The sequence below is a fragment of the Bactrocera tryoni genome, chromosome 4 (assembly GCF_016617805.1).
Source record: "Bactrocera tryoni isolate S06 chromosome 4, CSIRO_BtryS06_freeze2, whole genome shotgun sequence".
Taxonomy (NCBI): domain Eukaryota; kingdom Metazoa; phylum Arthropoda; class Insecta; order Diptera; family Tephritidae; genus Bactrocera; species Bactrocera tryoni.
In genome coordinates, this window is record NC_052502.1 from 71,762,197 (window position 1) to 71,775,777 (window position 13,581).

General features: G+C 29.1%; 1 protein-coding gene and 1 long non-coding RNA gene across 3 annotated transcripts in view; one reads left to right on the forward strand and one right to left on the reverse strand.

The window, feature by feature from the left end:
* LOC120775963 (serine-rich adhesin for platelets-like) overlaps nt 1-11,839 on the reverse strand; it is a 69,149-nt gene extending 57,310 nt beyond the window's left edge. Inside the window, exon 1 of one of the 2 annotated variants that reach the window (XM_040106375.1) lies at nt 11,753-11,839. Coding sequence is in view for 1 of the 2 variants with exons in the window: in XM_040106374.1 (XP_039962308.1) it covers nt 8,247-8,325 (79 nt within the window). In the remaining variant the exon portion in view is untranslated. Of the gene's footprint in view, nt 1-8,246; nt 8,341-11,752 lie in introns of those variants that run through there. The other variant, XM_040106374.1, reaches the window with a different exon arrangement.
* Nucleotides 11,840-11,858: 19 nt separating this feature from the next.
* The window catches only part of LOC120775964, a 13,507-nt gene continuing 11,784 nt past the window's right edge, over nt 11,859-13,581 (forward strand). The window contains exon 1 of the long non-coding RNA XR_005705368.1: nt 11,859-12,302. This is a non-coding gene — a long non-coding RNA (uncharacterized LOC120775964). The remainder of the gene's footprint in view (nt 12,303-13,581) is intronic.

Below are 13,581 nucleotides of genomic sequence, written 5' to 3' on the forward strand. Positions count from 1 at the left end.
TGCCTGACACATTTTTTTCAGAGCTCCTCCTGAAGATCGGTTACAGGTTAAAGGGTATGGAAAATTGTTCAAAATAAATCACTGATTATTAAATAAAGGCACTTTCATAAAACCACTCGTTACCCTTGGCAAAAAACTGGGACTGTCGATTTTCACAAGCTTATCTTGAGGTGAATTTTTACCAGCTATAGGCAGAAACAGGTAATAATCATTTGTTGCCAGGTAGATACTTTAAGGTGGATGCATAGAAACCTATAATATCACCTATATAATCACTTGTTGCCAGGTAGATGGATGCATAGAAACATCCGAACTTCCTGGAGCTTCTGACCAGTCACCACCAATGTGTGTGGCTTAGCGTTCTCTTGATGAGACACAATTGCTCTTCTCTTAGCGACAACTGACCGCTTTTGGAAGCATGCTTACTCCAGACGGTTCAATTATTAGCAGCACAGATCTGAAAGAAGAGCTTTGCTGTGCAGGAGCACGTCATAGTAAATGATTCCCTGCCTATTCTACCAAACATATGGCAAACCCCTTCTGGACTGTCATTCTTAGTTTGGTTACCGTTTGTGCCGCCTCGCCACTGTGCGACTACGACCGTTTTTGCTACACTTATGTAGGTTTTTTGCGCTCTGCCTAATATCTATTACTACTAATGTTGATTATAGTATACCGAAATGTTGAAATCGGGCAGTTGCTGAATATATCCCGATCGTATCGAATTGAATAAATTGTATCGAATTTAAATTAAGATAATTTTTCGTTAAAATAGTTAGTCTTTAGGTTAATCTGGTAAGCCAATACGCCACGCATAGACCAGTTCGGTCCTTTGCGATATTAGATGGAGTTCAGTTGCTAAGTCTACAAGAAGTAGTCGTCGTTTAGGATTTCAACAGACTCTGCGTTCTCACTTTCTATACCTCCTCCAGCGTATCATACCGCGGGACCCCCAAATGCTTACATCGTAGTCTTGCCAATGCAGCACAAGTGCACAAGAGATGATCCATTGTTTCCCTGGTGCACTGCTCTAGATATTTCCTGCAGTCTTCACGATCTGTCAGCCCCAACCTGCGAGCGTGTGTTGCCACCAGACAGTGACTAGTTAGAATTCCCATCATGTTCCTATAGTCTTTCTATCGAGTGACAGTAGTAATTTTGTTTACTTACGATCTACCGTTTTGCAGTTTTGGACCCAGGTAGCACGTTCCATCGGGTCTTGATTTTCTTTACCGTGCTTCTGTCAAAATCGTCGTATAGACAATGAATGATGAATATGGTATCCAACACAAGTATTTCAGCAACTGCAATCGGTTAGTCAGCTTTACTTTTTTCCCTAAAATTTTCGCGTAAAATATAGCAATATTTCGTAAACATTTTACCAGAACTGTTTGCAGTAGAAAACAACTAAAAAAAAAGCGTTCTCAAACGTGATAAAACCGTACTTGATATCTACACATATACATACATATGTATATACAACTAAATCAAGCATGAAGCTGACTCATATTGCTGAGGCTCATACTTTCATATTGCCATTATTAACATTGCTCTTCAATCAACCTTTTAACATGTTGCCTCTGTGTCGCACAAATCAATAAAGGGACAGACACTGTGCAACAAAGCAGGCGAACAACAATCAACCCTGTATATGTTTGTGGAAGATGACAGCTGTTTCTTCGACTTGACGCAAAGCCTTACAAATATATCATCCACAAGTCTATGACACATAACAATAAACTATATTAATAACAAAACATTATTGTATGGGGTGGTGGGGTACATATGCGAAATTGTAATAACAAAAACTTTGTGGGGTGTATAAACCGTTAAAGAGCATGCACATTTGTCGGTGTGTGTTTGTGGATGGTATGCGGTGCGCTGTAGTGTGACAGGTCAGTGTCATCATCAATTGTTATGAATTAATACGGCACAAAAATCCACTTTTTTATTGACATTTTGTGTTGGCATTTAAATACATACATACATACATATGTGGGCTATGTAGGCAATTTTTAAATACATGCATGTGTTAAAGCTATTGAGCGACTATTGTCACATTTAATTATAGCTGGTATTTCAGCTGCTTGAAATATGCATGACAAAAGCAACACTGTGCTATTGCAGCGTCCGATTTGTTTCGCTTTGAAAATCAATAGCAGCTATTTTTACAAGCATTCGATTCAAGTCTTTGACTGAAAAATATCAACAAAGCAGTTCAATAATACAATATTGTGGGATTTTTTAAGCAATCTACTATGACAAAGAAACACTGTCAGTAATCAAAAATACGCGCTGCATAAATAAAATTATTTACAAACACAAATTTTTTGATTAGCAGATGTGCAGCTATTGCCAAATAGAGGCCAAAACTGTAATCAAATAACAACAATAAAAAAAATATAAAAGCCAAAATTAACAAAAACGAGAACAGTCATTGCTGATAATACATACAATATGTAAAACAGGTAATAATCACACTCAGCACGGTCACAGATAAATGAAATAAAGACTTATTAGGGATAAGTGACACGAATATGAAATTTGTAGGCAGTGTAGACATAAGCAAGGTTAAAATTTAGTAAATATGAATAGTAATCCATGCTAAATTTCGTGGCGATATCTTGTCAAATGAAAAAGTTTTCCATGCAACCACTTTGCTCAAATGTTTCAGTGTGTATGACAGCTATATGCTATAGTAGTCCGATCTGAACAAATTCTTCGGAGATTGTAGCGAAGCCTTGGATAATAATCTACATATGCTCAATTTCGTGCAGGTGCCTTGTTAAGTTACAAATACTATACTCGTATAAGGACTTGAGTTTTATAGGTAAGTTTGTAGTATGGCAGCTATATGCTATAGTTGGCCGATATCGGCGATTCCGACAAACAAACAGCTTTTTGAGGAGTAAAGGACGTGTGCAAAGTTTCAGATCGATATCTCAAAAACTGAGGGACTACTTCGCGTATATACAGATGTACATGGCTAAATCGACAAAGCTCGTCACGGTTACTATTTGCTACTATGAGCAAAATATAGTAAGACTTTGTTTATAATTTTAAAATTCTTAATTTATTCTTCCAAATATATTGAAGGGGGCCAAAGTAAACCCCCTCGACATCAATGCACTTGTGGCAACGTTTTTTACAAACCTCGAAACAGTTATTAAAGTAAATTTTCGGAATAGTCTTCAATACAGTCGAACACGGTAGTTCTGAACGATATTGACTGAAAATTTGGCGAAAAACACACAAAGCATCAAAACCCAGGGTTTTCGGCCCATAATTCCGTTTGCTTTTTTTAAATAGCTTCGCGCAAACGACGCCTAACACTCAAACGGTAGTCCTTGTTGACAGTTTGGCACGTCGGAAGTATTTCCGAATACACCACACATCGATAATTGAAGAAAACTGCCAACATAAACTAGATTTCTGACTTTTTTAACCTGTTTTTTTTCTGCTTCGGCTCACCTTTGCCACGCTACTCGGCCGATTGACCGTCTGTTTCCGGGTCGTAAGCAAAGATCTAAGACTCATCGTCAGTAATAATACGTTTCATGACATCCTGGTAGTCGGAAAGCATTGTTTCATAAATGTTAACAATCATGCTTTCACTTTACTGAGACCCAAATGATCTTTCAAAATGATGACATTGATGATTTACATTGATCCTTCCGTTAAGATCTCTGATCTTTAATTGATCATCAGTTGATGTTGAGTGTCGTCTTAGTCGTGGTTGATCGTCAACGCTTTCTCGACCTTATTTCAATATTTTGTACTAATAAAAAACACTTTTACAATTATCACCGAAGGAAGGCCTTTTCCAACATTCTAAACGTTTCGGCACCAGAAATTTGATTCCGCCCACAAAATTTAATGGAACTCCTTTGTTGAATAATTTCACTCATTGTAAAGGTCGCCGAATGCACTTTATGTACTTCAGAAAGACAAGCGTATACTAAACATTAATGATTATTTTGATGTGACTCAAAAAATATTTCGACGAATGTGTTTTCGACCGAAGTTTAAATTAAGAAGAATTAAGAAAGCTCATCTGCTGGTTAATATTTTTTGCAGAAGCTAAAAAAAGTTACCTACAAATATTTAGTAATTAAAAATCCGTAAATATTGCTTTAAGCACTAATTTTTCAAACGATACATGCTACAGTTCTTCTTTATTCTTTATGAAGTATGAAATATGCTCGGCACGCAAAGTGTAAACACACTATTATGACACTCATAAGTTAAACCAGGACATGGCACGTAGTTTGGACACATTGTTAATCGTTTAGAAAGCAGAATATTCGCCAAAAAATAAACGAATGCAGTCTTTAACTGAAAAACTGCTTTCGCAAAACCAAAACAGATTCGCTTCAAAGTTGACTAATCACTCAATGGCAATCGATTATTTTCATATATGTATGTATCAAAGCGTTAAAATCGAAATGTGTTTTAGCAATACAGCCAAAGTCAGCAAAAATATTTATTAAATTCTATTTTTTCAATAAAAACAAGTTTCTATGACAATATCAAACAATAAACTCACTTGAGTTATAAATTTAATGCTAAATTTGTAAAAAAAAATTATCGTATACTACACGCTACCGTGAACTTAGAATTTTCACAGTTGATTAGACGATTGGTTTCGCATTTTTTTTCTAATTTTTTAATACTTTTTATGATGTGCACAAACAATAGCAGTTGACTGTCTAATATTGCAACAATTATGAAGAGCAACGAAAATAAACCGAACAACTTCATGTAGTGAGCAGCGAGCGAGTTAACAAGAATATTGATTACTTGAAGACTGATAACTACATATATGAGTTGATAAAAACTGATAGCGTAGCGTACTTTTTCGACTTGATTTCACTTGTTCGTAAATTATGCACTCATGAATGGTGGGTTTTGTATTTATAGTAATTTAGTATATGTGAAACTTTTCCACACTATCAATTGTTTTATCTTCCCCACAGCTCTAAAATTTTTGCTGCAGTGGTAGCGTTTTTGATTAAGTAATATTTGTTTAATTTTATTTTATGCGTAGTCTATAAGTAATTAAAATTGCTGTATTTATGTCTAATTTAATTCAATTTTATAGAGATTAGGGTGTGTCGTTTTCAGGAAAAAATTGTTCAGCTAAAAAACCGGCGAAAAACTTTCAAGTTTAAAAATACAAAAATAAAAGTCATAATTTCATATAATTGGATATTTTAGTTTGAATTTTTTCAGAATTGTGCACTGTATGAAAAATGGCTTCGCAACCTTTTTCTTTGGTTTAATTTTCTACCAGCACAATTTTGCTACAAAAATAAGGAACAAGACATCTTCTCACGTGATCAAAATCAAAAATTGAATATTGGGAACATTTTAAGATGCTTATTTTTTAGTTTCAAATACAAAATTACACACCCTAATAGAGATATTAGATAGTTTGGGAAGGACTCAAGCCAAGAAGATTTAAAAACTGAAAAAATGGGAATAAAATGTGTTATTTGTTGATACAAAGGGCATATAAAAAGTAAAAATATTTATATACGTTTTTCGATACCGATAATTAATCGGTTTGAACTAACTATAAAAATATGAAAATAATGCTTTTATATCGTTCATTATGATACTTAATTTTTTTTATTTAATCAATTTATTTGGATATCGATAAATAATCGATCTCAACTGATTATAGGCATTTAAACTTTTTTTTCATTTATTACAGCACATTATATACTTTACTACATTTTTGCATTAATTTAAGTTTTTGATCGATATCGATAAAAAATAATCGATTTTAACATATTATAAAAATATAATAATATTAAAATTGTTTATCTATTGCAGTTCACTAAATTCTTAATTACGAAAGTTTTTAAATACATAAATTTTCTATCGTTATCGATAAAATGATATCGAAAAAATGCTAAAATATAGTAACAATAAATGTTTATATATTGGAGTTCATTATACTTCTGCATTATTAAATTTTTTCTTTCCATTACCTTTTTGTCGATATCGATAATTAATTGTACTGATAAAATAGTGTTATGAAATAAATGCATTACTAAATTTTTGATTACCTTCATTTATTTTCGATACTAGAGTTCATTAAAACTTTACTATATTGTTCATTACCTTAATTTTTTATCGCTATCGATAAAAGATAATCGATCTTAACTGGTTATAAAAATTAAAAAAAAATAATAAATTATTTATCTATTGGAGTGCATTATACTACCTCATTAGTAAACTGTTTCATTACATTAATTTTTAATCGATATCGATAATTAATTGTACTGATAAAATAATGTTATGAAATAAATGCATTACTAAATTTTTATTACCTTCATTTATTTTCGATAATTAATCGATTCAAACTGATTAAAACATAAAAAAAATATTTTTTTATCTACTAGAGTTAATCATTATTTTATTAGATACAAATTTAATGTATAACGATTAATTAGTTATGAAAAAGTTCGAAATCGATCGCGCTTAATTATCGAAAATATGAATTTCAATCCGCTCTAATATCGATTATTCTATTACAAGCTAGTTTTTTTTATTTCCTAAATGTTCCAAAAATTTACCCATATATTTTTTCCAAATTTAATTTTTTAATTTTAATGCAGTCACTATTATTCAAGCAGCTGCTTTTAAATTTTTACTAATTTTCAACAGTTTTGAATGTACTGTATGGCTTTAAACGTCAGTGATATACTATACTTTCCATAATCTACAAATTTGCAAGTCATTCCGAGCTGCCTAATTTTCTATCTACTTTTTCGATACAAATGTATGATCACTAACCTTCAAATCAACTGACAGTACAATTTCATGTACATATACTACATATGTATGTTCATATATTTATTCACATAGGGCGTAATTCACACTATGGCTTTAATTTGACAGTCTTAATATATACAAATATTGTCAACAAATATCTTCTCTGACACTTTAGTTAAAATCACTTCATAAAAGGTTTGTTGAAACCCAGCTGTCAGACAATTAAGGTTATGCAATAACTAAAGCTAGAAGTTAAGATTAAAAAAGGGTAGATAAAAATGAAAGCTAGGTAGATTAATTAATAATTGATAGGTGTGAAAGACCATTACATATGTTTGTGTACTTAGTTTAACACCATTACACTCACAATCTTATTGAGAGTATGACACATTTCGAAACACTAAATAATGTAATTAATTCATTAAGCGGAAAAATGAAGGGGCTTAAATAGTAGCCACTTTCATTTTCGCTTTTACTAAGCTTCAACTAAGAAATGTATGAGAAAAAGCATATCTATAATTTAGAAAATATATAAGTACATACATATGTATGTATCTACAGAGAAAAATAAAATTATGAGAGAAAAATATGAGCTAATTGAAAGCATTTTGTTTGTGTGGCGCTAGAGAAATGACATATTTTTCCCCGTAGGCTCAAAGATTGTGTCATGCATGTGACGGCTGACGCATAGCGATTCCGCATCCCAAAACCGAACGCAAAAAAAAGAAAACAAACAGATAAAGTTGCTTTAAAAGGCAACTTGACCATCACATTACCAAATTCGTTGCAGTGAAGGCGATTATAGCCGACATTCAAAATGTCTGAGATGCACACATAAACGGGAAAAAACACATACAAAGCGAAAAGTACAAACACAGTTGTTGTTAGCTTTATAACGGTATAAATTTGGTTAACGATGACGCGCATAAACGGCACAGCGTGATTTAGTATCAAATTTCGAGGTAAAGTCAAAGTTTTAAGCCAAGAATTTCTGGCATCTGTGTCAATTGGCCGGCAATATGCGACCACACGTGAACTTTAGTACGGTTGAACGTGTGAAACGGCAGGAATGCAACGAAATTGAAAGCTAACGGCTTGCATGTAAACATAAGGCGTGTGAGAAGCTACAAATGACTGTCAAAAAACGTAAGAAAAAAACAGCTGACACTACAATATGAGCGTAATTTATTTAGTGTTTTTTTTTTTATTTATTTTACCAAAAGAAAGTGTGTGCGGACATAATTGAGTGCTCAAATGCAATCGAAGCCATGAAAACTGTAGCTAATTAATCATTTTCGAAGTGATTAACTAGAATAAAAAATAAAATTTCTTGTAAAAAGCAAGTCATGCACTTCCCACAAGCGTTTATTCAGTTTACGCACTAATTGCACTCAGTTGCTTACAATTTATTGACATATTTTAGTCAACATTTTTTATCTTGCAACTCCCATTCTTGCATTTACCTTTATTACAATCTTTTGGTGTTGCGTTTGACACTTTGGGCATCCACAAATCGCCTGTACCAGTTTTCAAATAAATCATGTTTATTGCAGTTAGTTAGCGGGGAAATATTTTTAAATCTTCAGCGGCTGCGTGAAGACTTATATATTCAATTAAAATATATAACTTAAATTTAATTATTGCGATAATTATATTAATTCGAAGCACAAAGAATTTAGCAGAGATATTTGAAGAGTAAAATTTTTTTTTTGTTTTTTTTTTGTTTGAAATATTTATATTGTAAAATGTCGAAAAAATTGTGTCAAAGCTTTTTGAGGTTTTTTGTAATAGTTTTTTAACAGCAGAGTTGCAAAATATTACAAAATTTTTTTTATTAGAATATTTTTTTATTTTATTTTTTTAAGTTTTTGTTATAAAATTTAAGCAGCAGAGTTGCAAAAAAATTACAAAATTTTTTTCAATAAATATTTTTTATTTTAAAAATACAATAAAAAATATATAAAAATTATTTTTATATTCTAAAAAATATAATAAAAAATAATCTATATTTTTGGATTTTTTTCTCAAGCTATTTGTGGCTTTGACATTACACTTTATACAATATGCGAAACCCGATCTTCAAACCTCAAGTGGCAAACTTTTAATTCCAGTGATTACAGCTTTAAAAATAGATATTCGGCGAAGTGCGCAGCAAATATGTATGTATGTATGTATGTATCACGTGGATTGTAATGTGCGGTTTAAATGACGTCAAAATCAATGACAGTCGTGGCTAATACAGTGGCACTTAATTTTTGTTTTATTTATAAAATATTTTTAAAAAAGACAGCAAAAAAACATCATATTTGTGCTTGTCAATCACAAGACATGTTATGTGCAGTTTTCAATTGTCAAAATTAAGGACTATGACAAAGAATGAAATTGATCAAACAAATTGTTGAAATAAAAATTATTTTTAACATAACTTGAAAATCTAGTGAAAAACTTTAAATTCAGACTTCTCAACCACATGGAATGGACTGTAAGGCATGCAATCATTTCATTTGTCAAAATTAATGACAATGACAAAAAATGCAATTTATGAAATAATTTGTTGACCTAATGAAGCAAACGTTTTTTGAGCTAAAATCTTAGCAGAGAAGCACAAATTTGCTTGTCAATCACATGGATTGTATGATTTCCACTTATTAAAATTAAAAACAATGACAAATATGGCAGTTTATGAAAAAAAACATAACATAATTCCGTATGCAATTTGTTGGACAAATATAGAAATAATAATAATTTTTTGTCATGACATGATTGTCAAATCTAGTGGATAAACTTTAAATTCAGACTGTCAAGCAGCATATGCAATATGTTTTGTTTTTATTTGTCAAAATTAATGACAAAACTTGCATTTAACATAAAAAATATTTTGACTTAAATTTACAACCTAATGAAAACGTAAAATTTAAGAACAAAAAAATATATTAAAATTAATATGAAATAACAAAAATCTTAAGATGTCAGTTTAAATAACAAAGAATTGCCAGTTTATTGTCATTTCAATAGTTTTTCTTAATTTAGTTAGAAGAAATGTGTTTGAGACACTTTTTTTCAGTTATTCTAACACTTTGGCGGTAGCGTCATTTATGCTGGAGACTATAAAATAGTAACTAAAGTTTTTGGTTTTTCGATTTCAAAATAAAATTTTGTTTTATTATGATCTACTCCGCCACCTAAGGGGCCAATTTCGATTAAACAACACACCTATGTATATACATATATGAACATTATTTTCAAAGTTGATAAGGCTGTCTATGAAGTCTATCATTCCTACTTACTATATAACACTGACATAAAGGTTTTCTCTTAGCTGTCAAAACTCACAAAAACTGTAATACGAACATATACTTGTATGACATTTCTAGTAGAACTGTTGTAAGTTAACACAATTATATTCGATTTGCGGCAATGACAACTTATAAGCCACAGAAGTAACCAAAACTAAGACGCATACTCCATAAATTGTGCAGAAAATGGCAACTCAAGTACGTTAATTTCCGTAGAATAGAATAAATGGCGTATAACAAAGAGAAATATTTCCAACAATATAAAATGACAAATACGTATAATTTACTTTATATTTCAACTATTTCTATTACAATTATTTCACGCAATAGCCTGTTTTGGTTCACTGGAGAAAGTAATTGTTATATATTACTGTTTGTTTTGAAGATGTGCGCGCTGTTGTTGCCATAAAAGGGGTACTAAGAGGCGAGAATAATTGCGCGCTGAGTGCGTGAAACGCTTTTTATGGTTTAAGAGACAGTAAGTGTATAAAAAGTGCTTCAAAAATAAAAAAAAATGTATATAAAAAATTGAATATAAAAAATAAATATTAAAAAAATTATAAAAAAAAACCTAGCAAAGCAGAATAAACCAAAATGAGCACAGAATATATAAAAAAATATGTATGAAAAATAAATATAAAAGATTTTAAAGCAAAAAATAAAAAAAAAAAACATATCAAATAATACAAAAAATTGCGAACAAGTGGCTACGCTATTAATAATAAAGAATTGTGATATGAAAGTAAGAAAAGTATGAAGAAAAGTAGGCAAATCTGAATAAAGAAAAATCAGTAGTTATAAAAGAAATAAGCATACGTAAATAATACCAACAACAATGCCAATAGCCGAACGCATGTCAAACAGTTCTTTGCAAACAAGGAAATAGAAAGAAATCATACCAATAACAAAAACAAGACGATATGTCGTTTTCGCTATTTGCTTTTCGTGTGAACGGAAGATGCGCGCTTAGGAGCGATATCAGCAGCACGGTAGGCGGTGAAAAATGTGCATAAACAATTAATAAATCAGCAACAATGGGAAGCAGCAGCACAAATAAACCGCAGAATAATAAAGTAGCGGCTTAAAACGGTAGCAACGGCGGTGCAAAAACAACAAGTGAAGAGACATTGACCCAATTTAAAGTTTTATGGCAGTTTTGAAGTTTGAAATGTATTTTTTTTTGGACATTTGAGAGGCACTTTAGGAAAAAATAAATAAAAAAAGAGTAGAATATATGTATAATAGAAAAAGTAAATAATAAAAAAATTTAAAAATATAACAAAAAAAAATTACAATAACAATGTATACAAAATTTTAATATAATAAAAAATTAAAAAGTTGAAGAAAAATATTTAAAAAAATAAGGAAAATAAAAATTATTTAAAAAACCAAATATATATGTATATATAAAAATTATAATAAAACAAATGTGGAAAAAATATATATATATAAATATAAAAAAATAGCTGAAAAATATATAAAAATTATATATAAACAGTATAATAATATAAAGTATTTTGAATAATAATATTATTAAAAAATATTTACAAATACAAAAATATTTGAAAAAAATAAACATAGCCAATAAATGCAGAGTGCGAGAGACCGAGTAAATATGTAAATAAAATAACTGAATACATATATGCATATAAATTTCTTTTTCAATTATTTACTTGCTTCAGGTTTGACACACAAATTTTTGTATTCACAAGTGTTTTCGACACTCACTTTTCCACGTAAAAAGCCGCACAGACTTTTAACAATTTATTAAACAAAAAACTCAATATTAAAAATATATGTACATAGTATATACAAAATAAATAAATATGTCGCACAGTTCACAATTCGAGAGCCGAAATTTTTTTTACAAAATATACGCGCACGCCGTTTTGCCTTTAGAATCGAACTAAAACAAGGGCGGCGCAGCAAATTAGCAGCAAGCAAGAAGCGCCTGCCCGAGCAATTGAATAAAAACAACAACAAACATAACTAATTTTAATACAGAATTATGGCGGCAGCAGAGTGGCAAATAAGATACAATAAAAAAGTGGATTATTTTTGTCTCAGTGGAGCAGATGGCGGCGGCACGATAAAGCGGTGAGTCGAGGTGAATAAAGTGGAGCTTAGTCGGTCGCTAAGCTGGGCAGCGGTTCGTGGGTGGACCGGAGATATTAAAGAGAATTATGGAATATTTGAGGTCGGCGAAAAGTGCGCGAAAAAGGAGTAAGCAGATAAGTCAGTTATTTAAAAATTAGATCACTGCAAAGAATATTATGAAATTAGAAATATATGGGGATAAAATTAAGCGGTAAAAAATATGAATAATAGAAATGAAAAAATGTTTGTGATAGATTAAAAATGGTTAATGAGAAAATAAATAATAATACATAGAAAATAATTTCAAAATATAAATAACTTTTAAATTCAATAATTTGTTTAAAATATGAAAAAAAATAATTTAAAAAATTAAAAATGTTTAAGAATAATTAAATAAACAAAATATTTAAAAAATATATAAAAAAATTTAAAAAAATATTTAAAAGAAAAATTATAAAATAATATATTAAAAATTAATTAAAATTAAAAATATAAACTTATAAAAAATGCAAAATTCAAAACAAGTTTTTAATTAAATTATTACTTAATTATATAATTAATTATAATTGAAATAAATTAGTTAAAAAATATTTAACTATATAAAAGTAAGAGATATTATTAATTAATGTAATAATAATCACAACAATTTAAACAAAACATTTCATAAAGAAATAAAAAAATTAAAAACATTTTTATTAAATTTTAATTAGAAAAATTACAGTAAAATTATGAAAGAAATTAAAATAAATTATTATTTTTTTTTTATAAAATTGGGTAAATTTAAAAAAATATTAAATATATATAAAATATATGTATATAAAATAAGTATTTTAAATAACATATATTTTACAATTTAAAAAATTTAACAAAAAAAAAATCAAAACATATTTTTTTTTATTAAATTTATGTTTTTTTTATCATAAAATTGTTCAAAAATTTACATAAATTAATAAACAAGTATATAAAAAAATATAAAAGCAATTAATTTAAATTATTTTTTATTTTAAAAATTATAAATCTGAATTGATTTAATTTTTTTATTTTAGTTTATTGAAAACAAGTTTATTTATTTTAAATAAATGTTGAAAGGTATAAAATATCAAAACTAAGAAATTTAAGTAAAAGGTATACAAATTTTAAAATTACAAAAAAAAATAAAAAATTTCAAAATACTTTTTTTTTATTAAATTACTGAGTTTTTTTTTAAAGAAATTTAGAAAATGGTAAAAGTTAAAGTGCAAATATAATAAAAATTTAAATAAGTTTATAAAATTAATTAATATAACTGTTTTTTTATATAAGGATGTAAATTTACGAAGAAAATATATATAATTGTTGAATTATGCTTCTTTTACAAGAAATAAAAACAATTGTTTAAGTAAATTTACAATCAACTAAAAAAAAA